At 40.1% G+C, this 26,002-nt stretch overlaps 1 protein-coding gene across 1 annotated transcript in view; it reads left to right on the top strand.

Annotated features, from left to right (window-relative positions):
- LOC117821529 (plexin-A1-like) overlaps positions 1 to 26,002 on the top strand; it is a 281,657-nt gene that overhangs the window by 222,132 nt on the left and 33,523 nt on the right. Inside the window, exons 17-21 of the mRNA XM_034695886.1 lie at positions 2,725 to 2,818; positions 5,532 to 5,768; positions 10,801 to 10,944; positions 18,882 to 19,116; positions 23,186 to 23,328. Of these exons, the coding sequence (XP_034551777.1) occupies positions 2,725 to 2,818; positions 5,532 to 5,768; positions 10,801 to 10,944; positions 18,882 to 19,116; positions 23,186 to 23,328 (853 nt within the window). The remainder of the gene's footprint in view (positions 1 to 2,724; positions 2,819 to 5,531; positions 5,769 to 10,800; positions 10,945 to 18,881; positions 19,117 to 23,185; positions 23,329 to 26,002) is intronic.

Below are 26,002 nucleotides of genomic sequence, written 5' to 3' on the forward strand. Positions count from 1 at the left end.
GGAGGTGTGGCCTGGATCAGTTACCTGATCTTGCAGGGAGCAATAACCATCTCTGATGAAGCTGCATTGCCACTCCCCATACTTCAGAAGCTCTGGCTGTTTGGTAGATTTTCTCTACCACCTTCACCTGCACAATGTCAAAGTGGAGGAAATACCCTTATGTTTGTCAGAGATACTTTATATGACAAGTATATCCCTCCACATGGTTTTCTTGATTACTCAAAGCCAATGAATTGGAAAGGCATCATCAGTATATAGGACCAGCTCTTGTAGCTACTTTGGTTGTTCCTCAAAACTGCAGAGATGATTGGTCACCAAGATACCCGTTGTTGAGATATTCCAAATTATACCTCAAGATTATTAATATGATATTTCAAAGCAGTAGTGAAACTCAGTCTACAAAGTAGAGATTTAGGTTGTTAATTGAAGTCACAGTGCCCTACTTTGGCAGCGTTGCCCTGCAGAGAGTTGATACTCCTGAAGAACCCAACCATACCAGGAAGGTAATCTTGAAAACGCATGTCCTTAAGGTGTAGATAGTGAGTCAGCAGTCAGGCTCAGAGTTTTTTTAGCAGAGAACTTGGTGCATCACACTCGAGATCCAACCTGCCAGACATCCGCTGAGATATGACATCCTTTTTTAGTGAGATATCATACCTGCAGGCTCTGGCCTTGAGCATTTGAACTGCAGACCTTAGCGAGGCCCAAAGTACCCACTGAATGCCCACTGCATGTTTTTCAAAAATGCTTTGGTGTCCAATGCACACTGAGAAAAGTGCACATTGTTTATGACTTTTACAAGCCTCTTACTTCTGACAGCAGTGTGCGAGTCTACAGTATATTCCCCTCCAGGCAGTGAGAAACCTGCAGAAAGATGCACAATGGGGAATCTTATAGAAGTTTATTTCTCAGAGGCAAAGAAAGCCTCGGCAGCAGTGAAAGGTTGGAAACAGAGCAGAATACTCAGAGGTTGGAACTGTGACTGTAAACCAAGGTAGTTATCAAGACGGTATGAAGTCTTTCATGAAAACCTCATAAATCCGATTGAAGTGCTGCAGTGAAAAGAGCAGGCTAACCCGTTGTCTTTACAGGAGGCAAGAGTCCTCCTTTATGTTCTGTGTTATGTGAACTCCAGTGTCAGTATTCTTAGCACTAGCACTCCTGCACAGTATAGAGTCATTACAAGACAAGTCTACCAATCATTTTGAGTTAGACAAACATGAAGTCTACTTCAAATGTTTCCTGTCAAAACTTTCTTCAAAAAACACTCGGTGGAATCAGAGAACCATCTCCGGTCCTACAATATTCACCGAGTGATTCATGGAGGAAAGAATGACATCCTTCAAGAGTTGATGCAACCAAATCGACATTTCTACTCCCAGAGGGGCTGAGTCTGTCTCGACTCATCAACAAAATGAAGCTATAGAGGCTCCAGCCAAGTTCTGGCATCAGCGTTTACTGGATTCAGTCCAGTGACCTTCACAGACTCAAGGCAAACACATATTTACTCTGGACAGAAATGTGATTAACGTGTGTGGAGCATCTCTGTGGATCTTTCCCCTTTCCTGTCATTTTCCCTCCTGCATCTTACTCTTTCATAGCTCTTACTTTTTGCTCTCTTATGTCCCAATTTGCTCCTTTGTTTCTCTGTAAACTCTCGTATAAAGGTTTATCTCTAAGCCCAAACGGGTGTTGAGGGCTCTTTTTCTCTCATCTCAAAGTTTTCAAGCATTTTCTTTTCAAGGAGTTTCAATGACAAACTACACACAGTGAGTGCTGAACTTCCCTCTTTTATTTAGTTGATTACTCTGCATATGCAAAACGCCAGTGTTAATTCTACCCTTGATTTTTCATTTTTACCAAAGTTTCAAATTAAATGAAATACCTCTGAGAAAAAATGTGGTGAAAACGTTCTCACTTAAGCTTTGCTTTTAGTGTAATGAGTTGTTGATTTTTAAGCTGCGAAATACTGTGTTGTGACTGATATGAGTGGCCATCATAGATACGCTGTGATTGATGTCTACGTTTTCTGACATGTGATGATATTTAATTACATTAATAACATTAATTTACAAAACATATTTTGCAGGAAGAAATGCTTGGGATGATTTAGGAATGTGTTTAGTCCTTACTTTTTCCAGAAGAGTGCGGCTTGACCTCGTGTTTGTTTGCTGCTACTGATAAATGTTGTAGAAAAGCTTTTGTGTACCTTTGGAAGTCAAGCTTATGCACAATTTTGAGCACTATCCATGTAGAAATATATCTATTTTCATTCCAGCTTAAAAACATATGCATATATAACAATAATTGTAATCTATATGTTTTCCATCTGAAGTTAGTATCAGTTTTGGTCATAAAAGTCCCAAGTTGGTCGGTCGGTTGACTCTCTGGAAAAGGACTAGCAACATGACAAAATGACCTTCAAAATAAAAGTTGACTTTTCGATATAAGTCTAAACAATCCTTTGCCTGAAATACATCACATTCTTATTTCAGTCTTTTGCGTCCTGCTGATGTGTAGCTTTGGGAAAGATCAAAAATTGCTTTTTGCTAGCTTAACTTAGGGAACATTTAACTCACAACCTCTGATATTGAACATGGAGTAATGCACTGGTACATTTGGTCACTACCAATCAGAGGTAGCACTCAATCAGGCAGGGATTAGTTTATTCAGGACAAGGACTCTACATCTTCTCCTCTGCTCACATCTTCTATCCCTCTACAGTGGTGGAACTCTGCTGACAGTGAGCGGGACCAACCTCGCAACCATCAGAGAGCCAAAGATCAGGGCCAAGTACGGGCAGGCAGAATCCTTTCATGTGAGTACTGATGTGGATAACACACACACGCACGCAAAAAAGCACACACACACACACTGCATTGACATAAACAGCACAAGCACACAAACTAAACAACCTCTTTACATTCACAGGCAGCCAGCGCAGAGACACACAATGGCTATATAAATTGACAAACACACTCAGATAATAGGGCACACTAAACATTCTTCTGATTTATGCAGACATACAGTACATACAATCACTGAGAGATCTGTTCAGATACACCACTCTGCACACACAAACATATCTGCACACAGCCGCTTCTACAGTGCAGCTGAAGGTGTCTGACAGTCTGTCTCTGTGTGTCGCTCACATCTCCTCTCTGTACAGCTACAGCTTCAGACATATGACGCTACCTCAGGCCACGTAGCTTTTCAAATGTCAACGCATCACACGTGTGTTTGTGTCACAGAAAGAGACAACATGAAAGACAGCGTGTGTGAGAAAGAGAAAGGGAAACAAATAACAAAGACTGAAGGAACACTCACATGCCAAACTTGAAGTTCCTTTGAAGGGTTTAATGTTTTTATCAATTCTATAGATTTTGTTCAAAGCACATTCTGCTGATTGTCAGCGTCAGATGAGGCTCTTCACTTGTCAGGGTTAAGAACTCAACTTTAAAAAAGGATGAGGCTCTTCAACCTGCAGATGAAGCTCTGGTTTTGTGAGGCAAACAGCCCACATGACACATCCCACACAGGCCTCTATGAAAGCGGCTGCCTCTTTGCTCTTTAAGGACCACTGAAGTCTTTCAAAGTTTCCAACCATTGACACAAGTACTAAATTCCCAACCGAATATAGCTTTTTAAGCAAACTTTAGAGTTTTTCTAACCCTCCAGGCCACACAGACAACTTTTCATTCAAAAGTTTTGTTGGAAGATAAATCAGAGAGCAACAAGAAGCATCTTGACTGTTTATTTAATATTCAGGTGACATGGATGCAGATTGGGGTGTGAATATTTAGATTTCTGGATTTTGTAGCCAGAAGTGACCATAATTTGAAGAATGTGAAGCACGAGGAGAACTAAACACCTTTAAATGTACATGTTACATTTTGTTAAAAAAAAGTTCACACAGGAGGTTGGGATAAACTCGGGGAATCCACAGGATGCGTGTGCGCCGCGTTACGGCTGCGACACGGCTCTGCTCCGTCCCGGGGCTTTCGCCCTGGTCCATAGGATGCGTGTTTGGAGCGGCGCGCACTCCGGAGCAGGAAACTCAAGATCCCTCGAGAACTCCAAAACGCGCGAGAACAACACAGTATAAACTTTTCCTCGTCCATGGTGTTGGATATCTTTTGAGACTGACGTCTGGCCCAATGCCACAGGTTATGACGTAATGTTGAAGAAGTGGTGAAATTCACGATCTTGTGTTTGCACATGGTGTTTATTTTGAAAGTGAGCGGATGTTGCATACGATCCTAGTGCCTGACTTCCGGGATAGTTCGATCATTTCTGTGTCGATTGACGCGTGCTGGGCGCGGGGAGCGGCGAAAATAGACTCCCCGCGTATCTCTGGCAGAGCTGCGCGGCGGAACGCTCCAGAGACGGAGCTGAGACGCGCCGCAGCGCGCCCCGTGGACTCTAGAGCATTGACTTGAATGGGAACCTATTTGCTGCGACGTGCGTGGCGCAGCCGTAACGTAACGCGACGCATCCTGTGGATCTTGGGCTAAAGTGAGAGCTATTTTCATTCCCTGTGCTCAAACTGAAACCAGTAAAGCAGTTATTCAAAAGCTGCTCTCCAGAATGTAAAAATTCATGATTGCGCTGTAAAACACATTTGTTGTGAAATAGTCTAAACAGTACAGTCCTCTGGGTCATCTTACAAATCAAAGCAAACATGGCCACAAAATCATGCATTCATGTATTCTCTAGAGCAATGATGTAAAATATTATGAGATACAAACAAAGGCACACAACACACTGCCCAGTATTAACATCTGGTCATAAATTTGCAACCAATTTACATTAGCAATAGGTGTAATTGCATTGCAATTTCACAGGGCATTGACTTACATCAAGGATTGGTTATTATGCCCAACCGCTTCGGTTTTAAAAGAAAATGATTGCCTGCAGAATAATATCAGTGATTTAAAAAGACACTGTTTTTTTAATTTGTATATTATCATTAAAAGGTAAATAAAATTAGATTGTCTTAAAACGATTTGTGTCCACGTTTGTTTCACGCTCCTGTGAGGAGTTTTTTACTGCTTGTGAAACAGCTTGATATTAATAATGATGCCTCTTTATGGCCTACAGAAACAACAAAGACTGATAATTCCAAACATTTGAATAATTTAAGAAGGCAGAAAATCACGTAATACCACCTTGGCTGAGGGGGTTATTTTATTTTATTCTAGTTAATTAATTAATTTGTTTATTTATTTATATGTATTTATATTTAATTATATATCTACTTTTCATTTTTTGTGTTTGTGTATGAATCCCTTAATTTAAGTTTTTGTGTGCTGCTTTTTAGTCACTGTACTTACTTTTGATCAAAAATAATAATAATTAAAAAACAAGGAAAAGGACAAGATTAGCAGAGCTCTAAGATGTATCTTAACACACAGGGGGCTCCACGATCAACACAAGTGAATCACAGCAGCTTTAAAAAAGTAGAAAACTGTGTATTGTTCTTCCTTTGACTCAAACACTTCTCATTTTTGCGTTCTCTCTCTCATTATCAGAACTGTACGGTCTACAACAACTCAGTCATGGTGTGCCTGGCTCCATCGGTGGCAGATTCAGAGCTCGGATTTGCAGAGACCGGCACCGGCCCAGATGAGATCGGATTCTACATGGACAACGTGAACGCCCTGGTGGTGGTCAACGAGACATTCAGCTACTACCCTGACCCTGTGTTTGAACCGCTGAGTCCCTCAGGAGTACTGGAGCTCAAACCCACGTCGCCGCTCATCCTCAAGGTGAGAGAGACAGAAGTGTTGTTTCTACGTGCCTGCTCTCCTCCTGTCTCCTCTTTTTACTTTATCAAACAGCAGACTTAGTGGAGCTTTTACCTGACAATGTCTAATGTCGGGAGCTTTGTAAACACTCTCTGGCTTGTCAGGGACTTGTTCTAAAACTCTGCTGTGAAGATAAAGAGACTTGAGTGCACTCCCATTTGAAATGCTGTGCTTTGGGAATAAGGCTATTGACACCCACATAGAAAATCATCACATTTACTTGGTGTTGAAAAATGATCCAGATTTCCAGTGATTTTAAATTCCCTTGTTTTTTGTGGCGTGTTGAGAGGTAAGTAAGCAAGTCTATTTTGATCCCATTAGTCATCTTTTAATATTTTTGGTTTATTTTTATTTTTCAAATATCAGGACGTCAGTGGTTAGTATTTGCCTGATTTATATGACACTTTACCATGTGTGGAGAATGATTCTCCAATCTCCATGGAGCCATTATGTCAAAAATGATGCCAACCTGAATAACTATTCCTCAGTGAAGAGGCCTTTTTGCAGTAGCACAAAATCCTCCATGTGAAGATTTCTAACTTACCTCTCAAATTGTCTCATTCTTTTTACCTGCACTTCCCCCTTGAAGTCCAAGATTAAAACCATCACTCAACTCAAAGGACTTAAAGTTTTGGAGTTTCATTGAATACTTGTATCACCAAAGACAGCAACAACATGGCAGGTTTTAAACTCTGTAAACTGAGTCTCAAAACGTTCCTTCAGGGTTCCCTTTATGAGCTGAATCACTGGTAATGATCCCCTTACTCCAAAATGTTCAGACTTTGGGATAAAAATGGGTGAAACACTGCTTAAAGAGAGTTTACAGGAATAATCAGTGTTTCCCTGATACTCTCTGGGGCCTCAGAGCTGTAAGCCAAGGAGCAGAAAACGTAACCCCAGTTTATTTTTCGCAGATCCAGATGCCAATCGTCTCGTTAGGTGAGTCAGTTGAAAACAGTAGGATAAACAGGGAAACATTTAAGCTTGTAAGGCTGAGACACCCCTCCGAAAGAGAGGGTGCATTAAAATAATATGAAGATAATGAAGGCTGGTGTGAGAGTTTGGTGTCACACTGGACTAAATAATAAAGGAACAAACTGCACTCTTCAAGTAAACTGATAGAAATGTGATTCACTTGGTAAAATTCTGAAGCAGCCATTCAGGGTTAATTTGCAGCAAAGAACTGGAGGCTGTTCTTTTATTGCACAGAGCTCTATAGGATGGTAGAGCTGATGTAAATGGATGTTTGTGCTTTTTTCAAACTATTACTCATCCCCACTGGGTATTGATGCTAAGTAGCTAGATGAGAAAAATGTTAAATTGCACAATTCTTGTACGCACATACTGAATGTTTTACTTGAATTCAGATTGACAGATTTTATCCCAAGGTTTTTCTCCAGCAGGTCGACAACGAGAGTCTCAAACTTATTGAACCTATCTCGTATATATTTGAGAAAAGCTCCCTTATGCTGACGCACAAAAACACACTCACTGCCACCTTTTTATGCACAGGAATGAAAAGGGCTCAGAAATGTGTTTACAAGGTCTCGCTCAAGGTGGAGAAAATATCACAAATTCATAATTGAAAGCTGAAAGCAAACGTCAAACTCATCCAAGGCCAATTTCTGTCCTTCAGTAACTACAGAAACTTCTTTTGACTGCCGTCCTCCTCTGCTGCCACTGGCCCTCTTAAATAACAATCCTTTCAATTTGTGTAATTAATTTCTGGCGCTGTGAGGGTCAGCGTGGAAGCACACGGTCCCTCAGTCCAGGAGGCGTGGATTATATTGGTTTTCATTTCATTAACAGTTAAGTTTATGAAATTAATTGGCAATTTCTGAGCTGTGTGGATGTGTCCAAGTGTTATCTCATAAGCTCACCTTCATGTTAAGTCGAGGAGTTTTTTCAGAGGATTAAGAGGGGCTGTTGTGCACTGCTTTTACCAATGTACAGAGAATCAGTGTCTAAAGTTAGTTAAGGAGGTAGAAATCCAAATTCCCAACAACTAAACCCTGAGTTTTACACGTAGACTGTAGGTAAGAGGAGGACTCGGCCACTGTGACATCACCAGGCCAGAGTGGTAGGACGGAGAAGAACCAGCAGATGCTGCTATCAAAGTCATGCCACAGACTAATTCATTAACAGACTATTTAACTAGTTACCAACAGTACTTCCTTCAGAGTTGTATCCTACTTGTGGTGTCACTAAGACCACCTACCTGTCTGCAGGGGAAGTAAACAACAATCCTGTCTCCTGCTCAAGCTGCCACCTAAAAACTGAACATTGAACAAGCTAAAAATCCAGATATAGCTAGCCCGATTATGCCACGTCCTGCTATTAAAGCTAAAATAGTAAGAAAGTATTCTAGTTTCACTGACTGCAATTGTTCAAACCTCTTTTTGAGTATCTGGTAGCATGAAAAGAGGTGAAGCAAGCTGTATTAATTGCTGATATGAACATTTCTGCAAAATATATCAAGTCTGCAAAACGAGGTGATACGTCAGAGGCTCAGGTTAGTTTAGAAAACAAGTTGCAAGCAGCTAACAGCAACAACCAATCACTTTTACTATCCATAACTCTAAATTATCATTTATGTTTAAGAAGATATTTGATAATTGGAGACTAAAACTAGCTGTAGACATGTTTTCTTGGTGTTTTTATATGGAAGTGTATAGGGCTTGACTCAGTTGTGTTGCCAGCCTCAAGTGGCCATTTCAGGTATTGCAGTTTTGGTGTTTGCATTGCCGCCTTGGACGTTGCTGCTTGTGTGTGACGTGTAAAGTGAAGCACTTTAGTCACAGGGTAAATCTAATGGAATGATACTAATACTAATAATTATACTACTAATAATAATAATTATACTACTACTACTACTACTACTACTACCAGAATGTGCCTTGGCTGGTTCATATCTACAGAGAGAAGATACCATCGTAACCATCACCGTGTTTTTTCTTAAATGATCATTTATTAGCAAAGAGCCTCTCAGTCAAATCTCCTGCTTGGCTTGTTGGTTGTAGCTGCCGATCCATTAGAAGCGCTGATGAGACGGACAAAAATGCAATTTGGCAGAGGAGGGGATGTGGGGGTTTGCATTTCTTAGAGATGCATGCACTGCCTTGCCATGCAATTAATTTCTCATCTGAAGTGTCGGGTGTGTTCTTACTGAGGTGTGTTAGCAGGAGAAAAACATTTATCTGGTCTCTGTGTTGTGTGAGCGCTTTCCTGTGTGTGTTTTGGAGAACTTGTCCCTGCATGATGCTTCTTGCCTGTAGAGTCTATGTGTGGCAACAGCTCCATGTGTGGCTTCGACTTGAGTGCATGTGTGGTTTGAACTCTGTATGTGTGGCTAGGAAGCTGGGTGTCTGTGTGTGTGTTCGGTGTGTGTGTGTGTTTATAAGATGGAATGGGATGCATGTTTACAGGGTTGCAGAGCGAGGCTGGGTGGCGGCCTGCAGAGACGATGGGATTGGAAAACGGAGTCTGTCTCTGCGTCCCACTGCTAAGCCAGCAGGAGACGCGGCAGCTATCTCCTCTCTCGCTCTGCTTTCCTTTTTTCCATCTCGCTTGCTCACAGCTCTGTTTCCTGCTCCTTTCCTTTCTCTTTCTCACTTTAGAGTACATCCCTTTCATCTTTTCCTACCTCTCACAATCTTTTTCTCTGCTCTCCCCACTCTTCACGCAATCTCTCCTGGTGTTTTCCTGCCACGTTTCCTTTCTGTCTTGTTTTCTTTGTATTCATATTTCCCCCTGTTTCTTCATGTTTTCTGGCTGTTAAGATAGGCTCCTCTTGTCACACCACTTACTGCAACCAGTCCCTCTTCCATCACAGACAAAGTGTGTGTCAAACCGAAACAAGTAGACTTGATGTCGAAATGAAAAAGTGCGACTAAAATTGGCAAATGTAGAATTTACACGCCTCTTAAACAAGTTTTTTCAGCTTCCGAGCTGTGCCACCTTTTCTGCCTTCCTCTCACACCTTTTCTTCTTTTCTTCTCCTTCTTGTTTTATTTCTATAATCCAGTTTTTGAATTTTTCGGGATAAATTCGATATAACATAGCAGAAATTGAAGTATCTGATAGCTTAAAAATGTAAACTTGTACATCAAACCACAATCAAATGAACCGTACAATAAAATCTGCAATCCTGCTTCTACAAACTTTCAACTGATGCATATAAATGAGTGAATAAGCTTTTTTTAGGGTAACCCTTCAAACTCTGTCATACAAATTGACCACCAGAGCTTATTTGATGTAATTTATTGTAGTTTTTGTCATTTGGTTCTCATCCCAACAATGTAAAATACCCCACGAAAAAGATGTCACTCATCAGTGTGCCTTTTTTAAGAAATCAGTACAACTTAAGTTTACAGCAATTAATCTTTAGCTAACAGGATTTTCGTCTAAAATCAGTTAAAGCAGAATCATGCAAAAAACATCCTATTCATCTATCTTATGTATGGATGTATGAACCCTTCTTGCCCACAGCTTGTTTTGACCAGAATTTAAACCAATGGTTCTCAACTGGTTTCCCAAACATCATGTTTTTTTAATCCCTGGTTTTATATTTTAACTTTTGCATCATGCCCTTTAGTTGGATTTTCAGTTTGCTATTTAGTTTTCTTGCTGCGAGGCACTTTTGGCTTGATAAGTGCACTATGCATAACTTTCATTGTTATAATTAGGACAAATCATCTCGAGAGTTTGAAGTGCCCAGCTGTTTATGAAATAGCATTGGTTTTATTCTTCATTGCAACTTCATAATTGTGAGCTGTATTCAGTCGGATTTGTTAACATCTAAATGAACCATTTTATTGTCAGTCCAATTATTTACAGGAAAGCGTAGGAAGACGGAGCGTTGTAGGGAATCTAATTTACTGTGTGCTTCATTGAAAGATTTAAAAACAATCTTTCCTTTAATTTGATCAAGTCGAACAAACAACAGTCTGTCTGCCTCATTCACACCGTGTTCTCTCTCTGTGTTTGTGTTCAGGGTCGTAACCTGATCCCAGCAGCTCCAGGAAACAGCCGCCTCAACTACACGGTGCTGATTGGAGAAACTCCCTGCGTCCTCACCCTGTCTGAGAGCCAGCTGCTGTGTGAATGGCCGAACCTCACCGGACAGCACAAAGTCACGGTCAGATCATGACTCATTGTCCTCTCTCTCAATGATCTTATATGACTTTGGCTTTGACTCCAATGTGGCACTTTGTGTCCCTCTCGCTCGATATCAAAGCCTCAGACCTTCATGATAGACTACTTTCCAAATATAATTTTCAATTTCTTATCTTTCTTTTTCATTAAATAACTGGGTCAGTTTGCAGAATTTATTCAAAAAGCAATTTATAAAAGGACAAAAATTACAATCTGTTCTACTTGACTACCTGACCCAGTAAGTCAACTTTATGAATATGACAAAGCCCAATGGTGTCAGCCCACAGTGTCACTCTAACCTTGTTGGTGAATTATGAATAACCCCCTGTGTCTTTTATAAACACTTTCCCCGACAGATGCATAATACGCTCCATTGAACTTCCCCTCACCAAGGCTGCTGTTAAATATGTAACACTTAACTAACATGTTGCTCCTTATTGGCCTTCAGCTGGCCTGGTGCTAAAGAGAAGGCAGGGGAAGCTGAGTTACGTCACAGGATTCATAACCCTGATAAATACAGGACTTTACATTCATGATACAGAGCAGAGATCTGCAGACTTTGCACTTTGTAAGTGCTGTTAATGTTCAGTAAAATCCATTAACACTCAGGAAAATCATGCACTTGTTCACATTATGGGCTCAGCATGACCACAGTGAACCTCCAGACATGTATGCAGATTAAAAACCGTGTTTCTCTCCATCCACTGAAGTGTATCCACATCAGCAGCTGTGCAGATGTCAGCAGTTCTTTGCTGCAGGTGCTGCTGTATTCGAATGTGAGACGCTGCAAGTCCCTCAGTGCCGCCTCCATATTTCATTTATTTTTATTAGCTCCACTTTGCTTTGATGGTCCAGACATTTAACAGGAAATATAATGTACCAAACCTTTAAAAAATCCACAGGCTAAACCAGCAGCCATGCTAATGCTCATCAGAGCTAATGTCATTGCCATCTCCCCCTGCATCCACACTTAACACAGCATTAATCACTCGTACTTTGTCATATATAGCCTGTTCTATGCTGAGGATGCTGTCAAAGAAAAGGGAAGGATACTAACTGCAGGCTCAGTCATACTGAATGAGTGTGGGTTCATTTCAGTGGAGCAGCTTGCTCATTGACTTAAATGAAGAAAAGAAACCTCTGTGGGATAAAATGAAAGGTGTCATCTTAAGTCAGACAGTCAAGGTGTCTTAAAACTTTCAACATTTCAAATGAGGCATGTTTTTTGTCATATTCACTTGTCTTCAGGTTGAGAAAATGTTCTAAATAAGGTACCCATTTAGTGACGTAAGGACATACTGTGCATGCCTTTGGACTTCCAGTGTAGAAATCTTAATGTATTTGCCCTGAGGGTGCCTTGCAGCCTTCCATGGTGTTATTGCAGTGGAGAAAATGCATTACATGCTGTTCATGTTGACCGTGTAGTAGAGAAAATGTGCTCTTCCTCGTAACTTACCAGTGGACAAAACAAGACGAGTTGCCCTTCCAGTTCAGGAAATGTGATCATTTTCTGAAGAGGAACCTGACAAAGAGCCCTGCACAGAGTCTTCCAGGGGAGAAAATGTATTATCATGTCCTACAGGGTGCCAGCTCAATGAAGAACATTTAATGTAGTGCTCATCATGGAAGTGGAATTGCCCTCCCGGAGGCCCCTCTATTCCAGAAAGTGTGATAAAGATCACACATTGTCTAGAAATTTTAGGAACTCTACCCCTGAAATTGTCCAAAGTTTCTCTTTCACACATGTCCCTCGTAGCATGAAGTCCTCGTCAAATGAGGGAGGTGGGAGGGTGGGTCAAGCTCTGCAAAAGCCCTAGTGTAGTTTTTACAACATGATGGTGGAGACCTACACTACCAGTCAAAAGTTTGGACACACCTCCTCCCTTCTCATGGTTTTTATTTATTTTGATTATTTTCGACATTGTAGATTAATACTGAAGACATCAAAACTATGAAATAATATGTTTTAGCCATAATCTGGATTACAACAGTAGTCAAATAGGGCTATCCATTGTGTACTAACCCTACCTCTGAACAACACAACTGATGGTCTCAAACACATTAAGAAGGAAAGTCATTCTACAAATGAACTCTTAACAAGGCTCATGTTGATCAGAAACCATTCCAGGAGACCACTTCATGAAGCAGACTGAGAGAATACCAAGAGTGTGCAAAGCTGTCATGAAGGAAAAAGGGGGCTACTTTACAGAATCTAAAATATAAAACATATTCTGCTTTAACACTTTTTTGTTAATTAAATAATTCCATATATGTTCTTTCATAGTTTTGATGTCTTCAGTATTAATATACAGTGTTTAAAAACAATAAATAAAATACAAACCCTTGCATGAGAAGGTGTGTCCAAACTTTTGACTGGTAGTGTATGCTATGATGACAGTTTTTCATTTACATCAACGCCACGTGTAAACAGACACATGTGCAAGTATCTACACTATTTTCATCTTTTGTATCATGTGTGAATAAAGCTGGGGGCTACTTTGTTTCTCTGAAGTGACACACCTGATTCAGAAGTTACAGATTTTTGATAATAATTATTATTCACTGAATAATTACCTAAAAATTGCTCTATAAAATCCTGTTAAAGTGACATGCATTGTATTTGTCTGTGTTAGGGGTTGCAGGTTGTGCCTCTATCAAGCTGTTATTTGAATCCTGTGTTAAATACCCAAAGGAGAAAACTCGACTCCTAAACCTACATATTTATTTTCCCCTATTTGAAACACAGAGTGCACCAAAATGCTTCTGTTACATGTTTATATTGCCCCCGGCACTCCCCTGCTTGAGCAGGGACTCAGTGTCTGTCACTGTTTCATCTCACTCACGTTCACCGAGCTGATTTAAAAGTAGTGATATCTGCACAGTTTGTTTAAAAAGGGGAATATATCTTTCTTTTTTGGAGTTAACCTGCCACTTTGTCTCATCTTACATGGAAAGTTCATGAAGTTATATCCCTGAAAATAAAGAAATGAGGACAGGTTTCCACATGGTAGATATCTGAATAAGTGTGACACATGTAGTAAGAGATAAGAAAAGCATGTGAGTACAGATACTCACTGAAGTTTATGTCCATGACAAGCCACTTTGAGCAGAGGGATGTGTCCTGAAGATATGCAGAAACATAAAAGGTGGTTTTAAGAATAGAATTGTTTCTGCAGGATGCTGCTGATATGCAGACATTAAGCTTGACTCTAAGCTCTAATCCAAACACCCGTTTAACGTTTCACCGTTTAAATCTTACTGATGTACAAATTTTGTCCAACTCTCAGCAAATCCAAACTAAAGTTACATGTTTTAAAAGTCTCTGCCACATCATTATGACATTTTACCCACTGTTTTTTGATAAGTATTACAAGCTGCAAGCCACAACCCACAGTGAGAACGCTGTTCATGTCACTTCCATTTCCAGTATTTCATATGTTCTGAAATCATGACGCAGGAAGAAGCAGTGCAGGAGAGACCAAAAAAACAAGTGCGTCCTGAGGCAACCTCTCAGCTTTCCTTGTCCAGAGTGTTGAGCTGTCACCGGGCTAAAGACTGAAGTCCCTGATTCACTCTGACTGCAGCAGACTTTCAAAATCACCGCGCAGCTCCTGAAGCATCAGTATTGAGGAAGGTCAAACCTCAGCCTGGTGACACGGCACTCGCTCTAAATATATTTGGATGGTTGTCTGAGTATCCTGCCAGAGCACCCACTCAACTCTACCCCCACCCCCTGCCCCTTTTAAACTTGTCATCAATGTCCTTCCACAGTCATTCCACTATATCTTTATGACATTTACTCCCCGCTAGCTACAGCCAATATACCTCGAAAGCAACTGACAGCGCATCCATGTAATTCAGTATGATAGCTCTCAACGCAACCAGCCAGTTCCAAGGTGGAGCTCTGGCTTCTTTTTTTTCTGAACGAAATGTCATGTTGAATATTGGAGCAGTGTGAAGTGTTAGCGGGGGTGGTGGAGTTAGTCCTACGTCTGACAATAGCCAAAGAAAAAAAATAGCGCTGTCTGTTCCCATCTCTTCTGCTGCACTGTGAGTGTGTATGAAAACCTGCACTGTATTTGTGGCCTGTTTTCATATATTCTCCCACCAATGTGCACATATTTGTCTTTGTATGTGTCGTGCAGAGCAGGACACATCTGTTGCATAAGAATGCTCCTCGTGCATAATGACCTACATACGGGGGACCCCAGTGGGTGTCCATGCAGACTTGGCTCGTGTGCGTCTTTGCGTGCGTCTTTGCGTGCATGTGCAGGACAAACTGCAGCATGTGTGTGTCACAGTGTCTTTGTGTGTCACTTCAGATGCTCAGCTGTGTGTTGGCAGCTGTGTGTGTCTCCCTTGAGTTTTCGAAGAAACTTGTTTGTTGTTTTGGCCTTCAGCTTTTTAAGTTCCTCCATCAGTCCTTCTGTCCGTCAGGAGAACAAAAATAGACAAATGTGCCTTCAACTTAAAACTGCTTATAGTTATGCAGCATCTGTGTCATCTGAGGATATGTTTCCCCACTAGTGACCTCAGATTAGATTATAATTACCAGCTGGTCGTGTGAAGAGTATAAAACCTTATCTGGTAATTTGACAATTCATTAATGATACATTTTGAATTTAAGGTGGATCTTACATCCATTAGGAACCCCACATACTTATTTTTGGTTTGTTTGTAAAGAGCTTATTTGCTGTATTTAGGTGACTCATTTAAGTTGCAACCAATCGGCAACCTCTGGTCTCAAGATATAAAGCCCATGCTGAAGCGTTATAATCTGCGATCTTTGCAGCAGAAATAAACATGTTTACAGCCTGGTACAAAAAACGGCTTTTATCTGAATAGCTAATTTCTCTATCGGCACACACTGGATGGGGGGTGAATATTTTTATAACACGACAGCTCAAAAGATATTAAGATTACAAGTTTTGCCCATTTAAGGACATGACTGACTTGACTGACAGGCGGGAACACTGTAGCTGTTGGCGAAGAGGCTCAAAACCTGCCTCTTTACCTCACACTAGCTCGACAGAAGTTAGGTTGTGTTCAGCATATGGCTCACACCGACAATTGGCTTCAAAACAGCGCTCAGGAGCAGATGGATGACGTCACAGATACTACGTTCATTTATTATACAGTCTGTGGTTGCAACATACCAAAGCCTGGTCTCCATTTCTCTTCGCATCCTCAAAATCATGTTTCAAAGACTCAGTGAAAGTCCCTATCTCAATGAAAATGTAAGTTTCTGATGTTCCCTCCAAGTGTGACTAATCCACGTGAAACCAGGACACACCCACCCAGAACTGAATCAAACATGAAATTCAATCATCATTAACGATACACTCACATTCTGGGACATTTGAAATGTCTTCAAACAATTTGGCCTTAAAATCCCCAAATTTTAGACTCAACATTGAGATGGTTTGTTTCTCTTTTTGCTATCAGTCCTTTCATACCAGCACTGATACATTTACTCTGGATATTAGTTAGACACGAGAGTATCTGTGTGCGGGCTGCAAGACGTTACATGTTCGTCATTGTTTCATGCTCCCCCGAGCAGCCTACAAGATGTTTTTTGTGTTTTTGTTTGTTAATTAACAAACTTAATTCCACCCACTACAATTTATGCCATCTGGGTTGATAGCATTAACCATAAATACTTTATCCCTTAACAGTTTTTATTTTAGTAAAATTGCAATGTTTATTTTCCTGCAATTATTGCCCTTGGACATTTTTTTTATATCTTAAGGAATCCAAGCAGTAAAAGCCACTCATGCAAAAGTTGCACATGGTTGTTTTACTACCAGAGCTGAATGTCTTTGTTTCAGAGTAACTCAACTCATTTTCATTTATATGGCACCCCTCATGCATTCAAGCATGCAGCCTAAAGTACTTCACAAAAGAAGAGAGACAGAAAACAACAGCAATAGATAAAATGATACAAGGCTAAAACAAGATAGAGGAATGAGATATGAAATTCGTAAAAATAAAAATAAAATAAAACCAATCAATTAAATAAATAAACTAAACTAAATACCATATACATATTAAAACCTAAATAAAAGAAGAATATAGAATAAAAATGAAATAGATAAAAATTATGCCAAAACAATGGTCATGTTTGTAATAATGCAGTCCAGGGCTAAAAGGAAATTACTCCAAGTTAAAAGCTAGATTAAAAAGGTAAGTCTTAAGTTTACTTTTAGAAACACTCAGAGAGCTCACCGCTTTAATGTCCAGAGGCAGAGAGTTCCACAGTTTTGCTGCATGTAAGCAATATTTTTATCTGTAACAGTTAATAAATGCATAAAATGAACATTTCTTACATAAAATCAGACATAATCAACTTTGGTAGTTCTAAAAAAAACCATTTTGTAAGAGTGACCTCTATGTTTGGATTTCTCTCTGAAAACATACAGTATAGGGAGAGATTTGATAAAAGAAAACATTCATGTTGTGGGATGTAAAACCAAAATGATCAGATATAAGACACCAGAATGAAGATGTTGTCAGCTTTAATATTACAGCATGTGTGCATGAATCCTGCATAAATTATAAAGCTGCTTTAGCAAACTTTTGAAGTTATTAGCTTTAATGACATAACTGTCTTTCTGCAGCCTAATGAATCCAGACTGATATTAAAGTTGGCTGCCTTAGTTAATTTAGCTCAGTCTGCTTTGCAAAGTAACTCCTTTACATCCTGGTCATGTCCACACAGCTAATTGGCTGCTTAATCTTATACAAGTCAAACTAATTGCCTCAACTATTGCAAATTTAATTTGTAGGTATTGACTGCATTGATATTGATGATAACAGCTTCTCTGTTTTATTTTTTATAATCAGACTTTGATAATGTTAACATGAAAGTGCACTTACAAGAGCTTCAAAGTGTATAATCACGCCTCATTTTAATCGCTTATCAACCCCCCTTGTGGGTTGCTTGATTTGATGGATTCCAGCACTGAGACACACTGAGCTTATGTAAATGTATTTAGTCAGAAAAAAAAAAACATTACATGTGTTTGACTTCCCATAATTAACCAGACTCCTTGGGGAGAGATTTAAATGTGAGTGATTACTTTGTTTGATTGCTTACACTCTGTGTGAGTCTGTGTATAGTGTGTATATACGTGTGCGCTCTGGGTGTCTCAAGTGTTTTGTGTGTCTACCTCCCCTGAATGCTTTAACCTGGTTCACGTACACAGCATTCACTCTGACCTAAATCAGTTTGTTAAAGTTGACACTGATAAATGAGAGCATTAACTTCACAAAATCCATCTTAAACCCCCAAATATTGAGCCTAAATATCTGCAGGCATTGCACAAAAAGGTAAATCATTCAAAGCACTGAGCAAGTGAGCAAGTGAGATCTTCATTACCAAAGCCCTCTGAAGCTGCTCCCCTCAAGGCAGAGAATTGAAAACCTTTCCTACACGAAATGTTCACAGCAGAAGAGGTGATGTAAGCCTCCCTGGTATGAGCCTGTCAGAGATCGGCCTGTTTAGTGTGAGTACAGAACAGATACAATTTTAATGATCCTTGTGGTAGAAATTGGGTCAACCAACTTCTCTTTCATCAGACCACCAACTTTTCGATCTCCTCAGACCACCTCGTGTATTCTCAAACCATCTGCTGCCAGAGAAGTGGCTGCTGCCGGGGTGTTATTTTATGTCTCTCTTGAAGGCGATAGTTCAAATCCCCCGACCGGCTGAGGAGATTCTGGTCCAGGAAAGTATAAAAGTAGCAATTTCCTCTCCCTTAACGACTGCAGAGGGACAGCCTTTGAGCAATGTGCTGAACCTTCAGCCCTGCTAATGTGGCTGCTCAGCGCCCCACAGAAAGGAGAGGTCATACTTTTAAGCTGTTTGAATAAAGCAGAGGGTTCCTTTATCATTAAAAATCTCTTATCTGTGTTTTTCAGATCCGAGCTGGAGGGTTTGAATACTCCCCCGGCACTCTTCACATCTACTCAGACAGCCTGCTGACGCTTCCTGCCATTATTGGCATTGGAGGGGGTGGAGGCCTGCTTCTGCTGGTCATCATCGCCGTGCTGATTGCCTATAAGAGGAAGTCCAGGGACGCTGATCGCACCCTGAAACGTCTGCAGCTCCAGATGGACAACCTGGAGTCCCGAGTGGCTCTGGAGTGTAAAGAAGGTAGGGGATGAAAAAACGGGGTTGAACCTTTATCCACAGCTTGGCTCAAACATTCCTCATTTGAATGAAAATCAAACACTAAGAGCATACTCTCAGTGAGTTTATAGTCAATGTCAGGATGAGTTTAGTAGCAGAGTGATGATGTAAGAGCAAGTGTCTACACTTGTTACGATGGCATGAGAACATGATTACACCACAGCTTCATCAGCTTTCGGGCTGCAAATTTTGATTCAGCGTGCGTCACAGTCTCATTGATTGGTGCACGTGTCCTTACATTTTTTAGAAAACGTGTTCTTAGAAAGGCTCCGTTATTTCCTCAATGATAAACCAGACAATAATCCAGTCAATAGATGTAAAAGCACACAGTTTTTCCAAGAAGTGAAGCATGGCCTTGCTCCCACCCCCTCCCAAATCTCCCCGCCCCGCCTGCTGTACTCCCAGCTGGCCTATAGAGACGAGACGGTGTGTGTGGGTGGAGGAACAGATGAAATGGGCGGTGTGCTGTGAGTCTGATAGCAGGAGGAAGAGTATATGCGTGAGGTCGCCTCTGCTCTGAGAAGCTTGAGGGGAAGAGACAGGGGACGTTGGTTCAGTCATCCGTGAGAAGCAGACATCACACTGTACACTGTCATCCAAGCTAGCATATTAGCAGTCATGGCTAATTAGTTACACATTAGAAATGACGACTGCTGACTTGCAAGTGTCCCTTTGTCGTTCAGGGGAGGTTATACAGATGTTTTGGTTGTATAAAAGCAATAAAATGCACAATAATGCCTAAAGAATTCATGGCCAAATCGTTGTTTACACTGCAGTGTAAGCATGCTCACTGTTGTGCAATCTTTAACTCTTTGTTTACCAGTCTGTGTGTAGCTTGAGGGTTTTTTGTACTCAAATCAGAAACAGACAAGGATTTTTCTATGACAGACTGACCAGACTGAGTTTACAGCAGCCAAAGTGAAGGCTCTAATCAGCTGGATATTTTATGAAAATTATGCTGCAGCTCGAGGTAACGGTGAGATATCATCATGAAAATTATAAGTAGGAGAGGATTTGTAGTTCACGTGTTCCTGCTTTTAACATGCGTGGTTATATTTCAAACTTTGGAGAAACTCTCCACCATTTTCAGCGCCTGTTTCTTTGCCTTCAGCAGCGTGTTAGCTCTGCACGCATTAGCACTTCTTATTGCTTCAGACAGGGATCAGAATTTATCATAACATTCTAGTGACATCTGTCCTTGTGAGTTTTCAAGTGAAATATCCTGACATCACACTTGGCAAGATAGCGAGGATATAAAGTTTGAAGTTAGAAAGTGTGATACCTTTTATTTCCCCTCTCGAAACCAGTGCATTTTCCAAGAGCACAAATAAAAGTTGCATCATAAGTTCTCATGAAACAGCCAGCTTAGAGATATTTGATCCAAATGTTCTTGTGAAATTGAGAAAAATACAATAAGAGGCAGAAAAAGCTAGAAATGAGTGTAGAAACTCTTAAGTATTGTTAGAAAACATCAACAGAACAACTTGTAATCCACACGATGTTCATTTTATAAATAAAAAATCTGTTTCACATGCAGCAAAATGCATTTAGACTTGACAGTGTACCTGTAAATCTTCCTGTATCCTCAAGTTTGACCGGTATAGCTTTAGAATGATAATAACAGTTAATGTTATTTCTCTACTTTGACTCTTCCTCATGTTAGACATTTACCTGCTGATCCGTGGCTCTTGTTTTCTTTTTTTTAATCAATTATCATCCCCTCGCTCACTTCTTTAACCTCTGATCCTTTTTTATTGCCGCCTTGTTATATTCTCCACTCTCTCTTTTCCACGTCCTCCACTCTCTGTCTCTCCGTCTCTCCTGTGGACGAAACAGTCCAATAACAGCTGGGAGAAATTATGCATGAAAACTCATCCGTTGCTCTTTTAATAATTATCCATTCATGCAGTTAATTGACTTTCCTTTCCAGGAACTTTGTTTTCTGTCTCCTGGTTCTGCGTTTCTCTCCCTGAGCTTGCGATCTGTTTTGAGTTCATCGTGTCATCTGGTCTTTTTTTGGATAAGCAGAGATTGAACTTGTCAGGCTGAAGACACCAGAGGGGAAAATCAGCTCAATACCTTTTTTAAAACCCTGTCTTTAAGTTAAATGTGGATTATATCTCTGAAGTATTATCCTATGATTTGTTTTTCTCTGTAAAATGTTATTCAGATACTACATGTCATGCTCTGTTCATTTCAGTGCTGTTAATCGCTTATATACTGCCACATATTTTAAAACACAGGGTAACATCATAAAGACCAACAAATGAGCTACCTGAGGTGTTGATCCTGGATCTGTTATCACTCTTAAGTGTCTGTATTATCTTACTTTTTTTTTTTTCACAACTTGTTTATTGTTTTATATTCACAGTGCTTACAAGAGTCAGCATCATTGTAACAGCACACAGATATAATTAAACACCGCTCATTTACATACACTCCTCCTCCCAACCCTCTTACCCAAAGAAGTAAAACAAGATTAAATAGACAAACATACACAACAGAAATTTAAAGAATCAATAAAAATAATTGTAAATAAATAAATAAATGAATAAATGAATAATAATAATAGTAATAATAATAATAATAATAATAATAATAATAATAATAATAATAAACTAGAAAATGGTAAAGATAATAATTCTAACAAAAAGCATTTACATTTACAGTTTGAGGCAGCACATGCACAGACATTTACAATAATATTTTATAAGACAAAGTTTAGACAGCAACAGAGTAATGCAAAAAAAAAAACAAGAATAGTGACCTTATATGTCCACAGACAAATGCAAATCTATATATTATATATATCTACCATTATTTGTTTCCTCTAGAGACTTTTTTCAAGGTTGGAGAGGAGTGAGCGAATACCAGAGGTCTTGAAAAACGTGTCCTCTGTTGTGTCGTTCTGAAGTCTAGTATTATTATACGTTTCTGTCCTGTCTTTATTTAACTCTTTCTTTATTACCTTTTGTGTGTTTTAAAAGTGAGCTTTCCTCATCATAGTCCACCATCACCTTCGTAGCCTCACTGTCTCGCTCTTATTATGAGACCCAGACACTCTACCTGAAGTGATGCTCTGTTTGCACTGTCTGTCTCTCCTAAAATGACCCGTATATTGTGTTTGCAGTGCTGTCTGGTCTATCTGTCATTCACTTACAGCAGATATTAAGATGTGATTCGTCTCTACATGGGAAGAACTTCTTAAATGACCATGTTATCGCCCTTATGAAGTTCAAATGATGATTGTTTTAAAAAAGGTTTAAAGGTGACATATCATGCAAAATCCACTTTTTAATGGTTCTCTACCTGAAATATGTGACCCTGGCATGTCTACAAACCCCCCCGAAAATGAAAAAATCCATTCTGCCCCTGTTTTGATTTTATCCACCTTTCTGTAATTGTGTGCTGAAACAAGCAGTTTCAGATTTCCATGTTTTTGTTACGTCACAACGACATCCGGTTTGTAACGGAAGTCAGAGCTCGGAGCTTGTTCAGCCCATAGACTGTATAAAATACAACTCAACCCCTCCTCCGTTTTTCATTCCACGTGTGCTAACAAGGAGCTTAGGAGGGAGGCAAGAAACACTAAATCTGTGACCAAACCTTCAGAAAGGTCTTGCTGCAGGCGCCTCTCCGTCAGGATCAGATTCTGGATCAAATTCAGAGGGTCGAAGTAACGTGGGTCTGTGAGCAGCCGTGTATATTCAGCCAACATGTACACATTAGATCAACGCTGGAGAGCCGAGGGCACATCCACTTCCTGAGGGGGCGTGGTCAGAGAGCTCATTCTCATTTAAAGGCACAGACACAGAAAACAGCCTGTTCTGAGCAGGGCTGAAAAAGAGGGGTTTACAGGCATGCCAAAACCTGATTTCAAAGGGATTTTTTTTAGCATAAACTTCAAATACATCTTTTAGGGACCTCTTAGACCAATGTATTTTGATGAAAAAGAGCATAATATGTCACCTTTAAATTGAAATGAAATTGGCAACAGATTTATTCATCACTCTCAAACTTTTTCATCCTCCAGCTTTTGCCGAGCTGCAGACGGACATCCATGAACTGACCCAGGAGCTGGATGGAGCTGGGATTCCCTTCCTGGACTACCGGACATACGCGATGAGGGTCCTGTTCCCGGGTATCGAAGACCACCCTGTGCTCAAGGAGATGGAGGTACGGGTCAGTACACCATCATCCAAGCTTAAACTAAAAGCAACTCACTGTGAATAATCAGTCCCAGTCAGGCCAGAAACTAAGCTTCTGCACTAACACACTCACACTGAAAACAGAGAAGTAGCTGCTTATGCTCACTGAAAGTAGTTCACTCCAACAGGATGACAAAGATATTTCAGAGAAGTATTTAAAAGTTGGATTTAATGGCATGAAAATGTCCTCCTGGCTTCTCTGCTTAATACCTTTGTAGCCATTATCCCATGACAGGCTTCTTCAAAGACAGGCCTCTGAAACTCTGAGATCTGAGGCGAGAGGAACCCGAGATGTTTCACCTCACAGCAATCACATAACCTATATTTTACCTACTTTGTGTTAATATATTCTGCTTGTCCCAATGAATGCAAATGACTTTTCAAGAGCCTTAGTATCATCATTAGTGTAATCTCATGGGAGAGAGGCTCACCGTATTCTCCTGATGAGGGAAAGTAGAGGTTTAAAGCGAGAACTGCTTGTAATCGACTGAAAAGAGATGTTATGTAAGAGGAAGAAGAAGAAAAGGAGATGGAGAAAAGAGTGAAAAAATGAGGGGGGGCACAAGGCTGGAGAGAAATAAGACTCATGGTTACTGGGATTCTTGCTTGCATTATACATCACTGTTAAGTTATTAATTAAGCCAGTACATGCAACCACCTTGCCAGCACAGCCGAATGAAGAGAGTGCACCCAATTTATAAGGACACTTTACCGCTGAGGCAAAGGGTAGTAGAATTAATCGTACGTCAACATAAACTACTCTCCTCCAAAGCAAGGAACCAGAGAGCCAAGTTTGTAATCAGCAGTATCATTAAGATGTAGAATCTAGTGCTGCTCCATTGACTTTGATTGGAGCGCTGACTTTTTTGGAGTCAAGGAATAATTTGTTTGACCTTTTACAGCTTCATTTAATCGTTCTAATCCAGAAAGTAGATTTATATTCCTAGAAAGGAGGAAAAAAATCCCCTCTGGGCGGTCTCCTAGCTGCCGTTTCTTTTCCTGACGTCTTTTATTCGTTCTTAGTGATTCATACTTTCTTATTTTTGGCAAGGAGGAGCCGTGGCGATTACTTAAATAAGATAGAATTATCCTTGGATATAGGAAAAAGCCCTTTGTGGATTCCTGCAGAGAGTATGAAGCTATAACTTAAAACTACTGGTAATGAAATAACAGACAGAATACAGAGCGGTAAGAGAGACTTGACAAAAGAGAAATGTAGCAGAATGTAAATTCACTTACACCCAACCTTCTCTCCTTCTGATCTAGTTTATCACTCGACTCACAGGAAGCGGTATGACAGATTTTTAGAGCTGGAGTTTTGTTGCATATATTGTTATAGAAAATATGTTTAGTATCTGCAGAACAAATACAGTTCATGAAGAGTCTTTTTTTAATAAAGAAGTTCAACTCAAACTTCAATTGAGTTCATCTATCAGCTAAAAAACAAGGGTTCACTTGTATCTTCCTTCAGGTTCACAGCCTGATCATATTTTATCCAGAGTTTTAAACCACAAATCCTGTCTCTCTATCACCCTAAATTATGAGAGCTGCATGAATCTTAATCATTTCATATTAGACAAATTAAGATAGAGGTTTGGGTATAGAGATAATTTGTATAACAGTGGCACAAACATGTGACATGTATTAAAGGAATGCAGTTGGAAGTAAAGTCTAATTTTCAACATAAATATCACCATCAAGGTAATTCAGTTGAAGCAAATTGTAATCCTATTTAAATCCATGCGAGTCCAGAAGATGAAGTGTCCTCAAGGCAGCAATATTTAAATGTTGTTCTACTTTTTGTGCAGCTGCAAGAGCAACAGCATCAAAGTTCACAGCATTGTGATGGTGAGGTATTTTGCCCAGCTGTACGCAAACTGCATATAAACTACATGCTAGATTCAAACAGCTGCAGCACATACTGTAGCAGTAAAAAGTAAAATTTTGTCATGCACATGATTAAAAGATTAAAGCCTCTTTGACACCTGCACCCCTGAAATTTTCCAGATATGTTCAGGAGCTCTGTCTCTGATATTTTCCAAGAGTTACTTGTTTCCCTGTTAGACAAATAGGTGATGGGTGGGGGATGGCATCATACCATGACATCAAGACAGTGAACAACCAAAGTATAATGGTGGAAGACATAGCAACAAAAACCAACATGAGGACAATTTTAACATTTATATCAATGCTACATTTAAACAGACAGACGTACAAATATCTGCACTGCTCGCCTCCTAAAAATGATTCTCCTACTGTTAAGTATCGCTTTTCCTGGATTGCACTGATCTAGTCACATAAACTTAATCAGCCCTGCCCACTTTCTCATTGCTCAGGGTGAACCTTCCTGAATATTTCTCCCATTTTCACATTGTCTCAACCCGACTTCACAATGAGGTTGTATTGGGGTTCTGTATGGAAAAAAAAAAAGGGTGGTAAAGATGGGGTGGGCGAGAACTTGGCCTTATGGTTAAGTTGCACCCCCATGTAGCGAATCCAGTCTGCCACCTTGTCATGTCATTCCCCCACTCTCTCCCGGTTTCCTACAGTATCCACTGTCCTCTCCTCTATAAAATAAAGTTGTAAAATCCCCAAAACATACCTGTGAAAAAAACAAAAAAACAAATGGGGTTAAAAAACAT

The sequence above is a fragment of the Notolabrus celidotus genome, chromosome 11 (assembly GCF_009762535.1).
Source record: "Notolabrus celidotus isolate fNotCel1 chromosome 11, fNotCel1.pri, whole genome shotgun sequence".
NCBI lineage: Eukaryota > Metazoa > Chordata > Actinopteri > Labriformes > Labridae > Notolabrus > Notolabrus celidotus.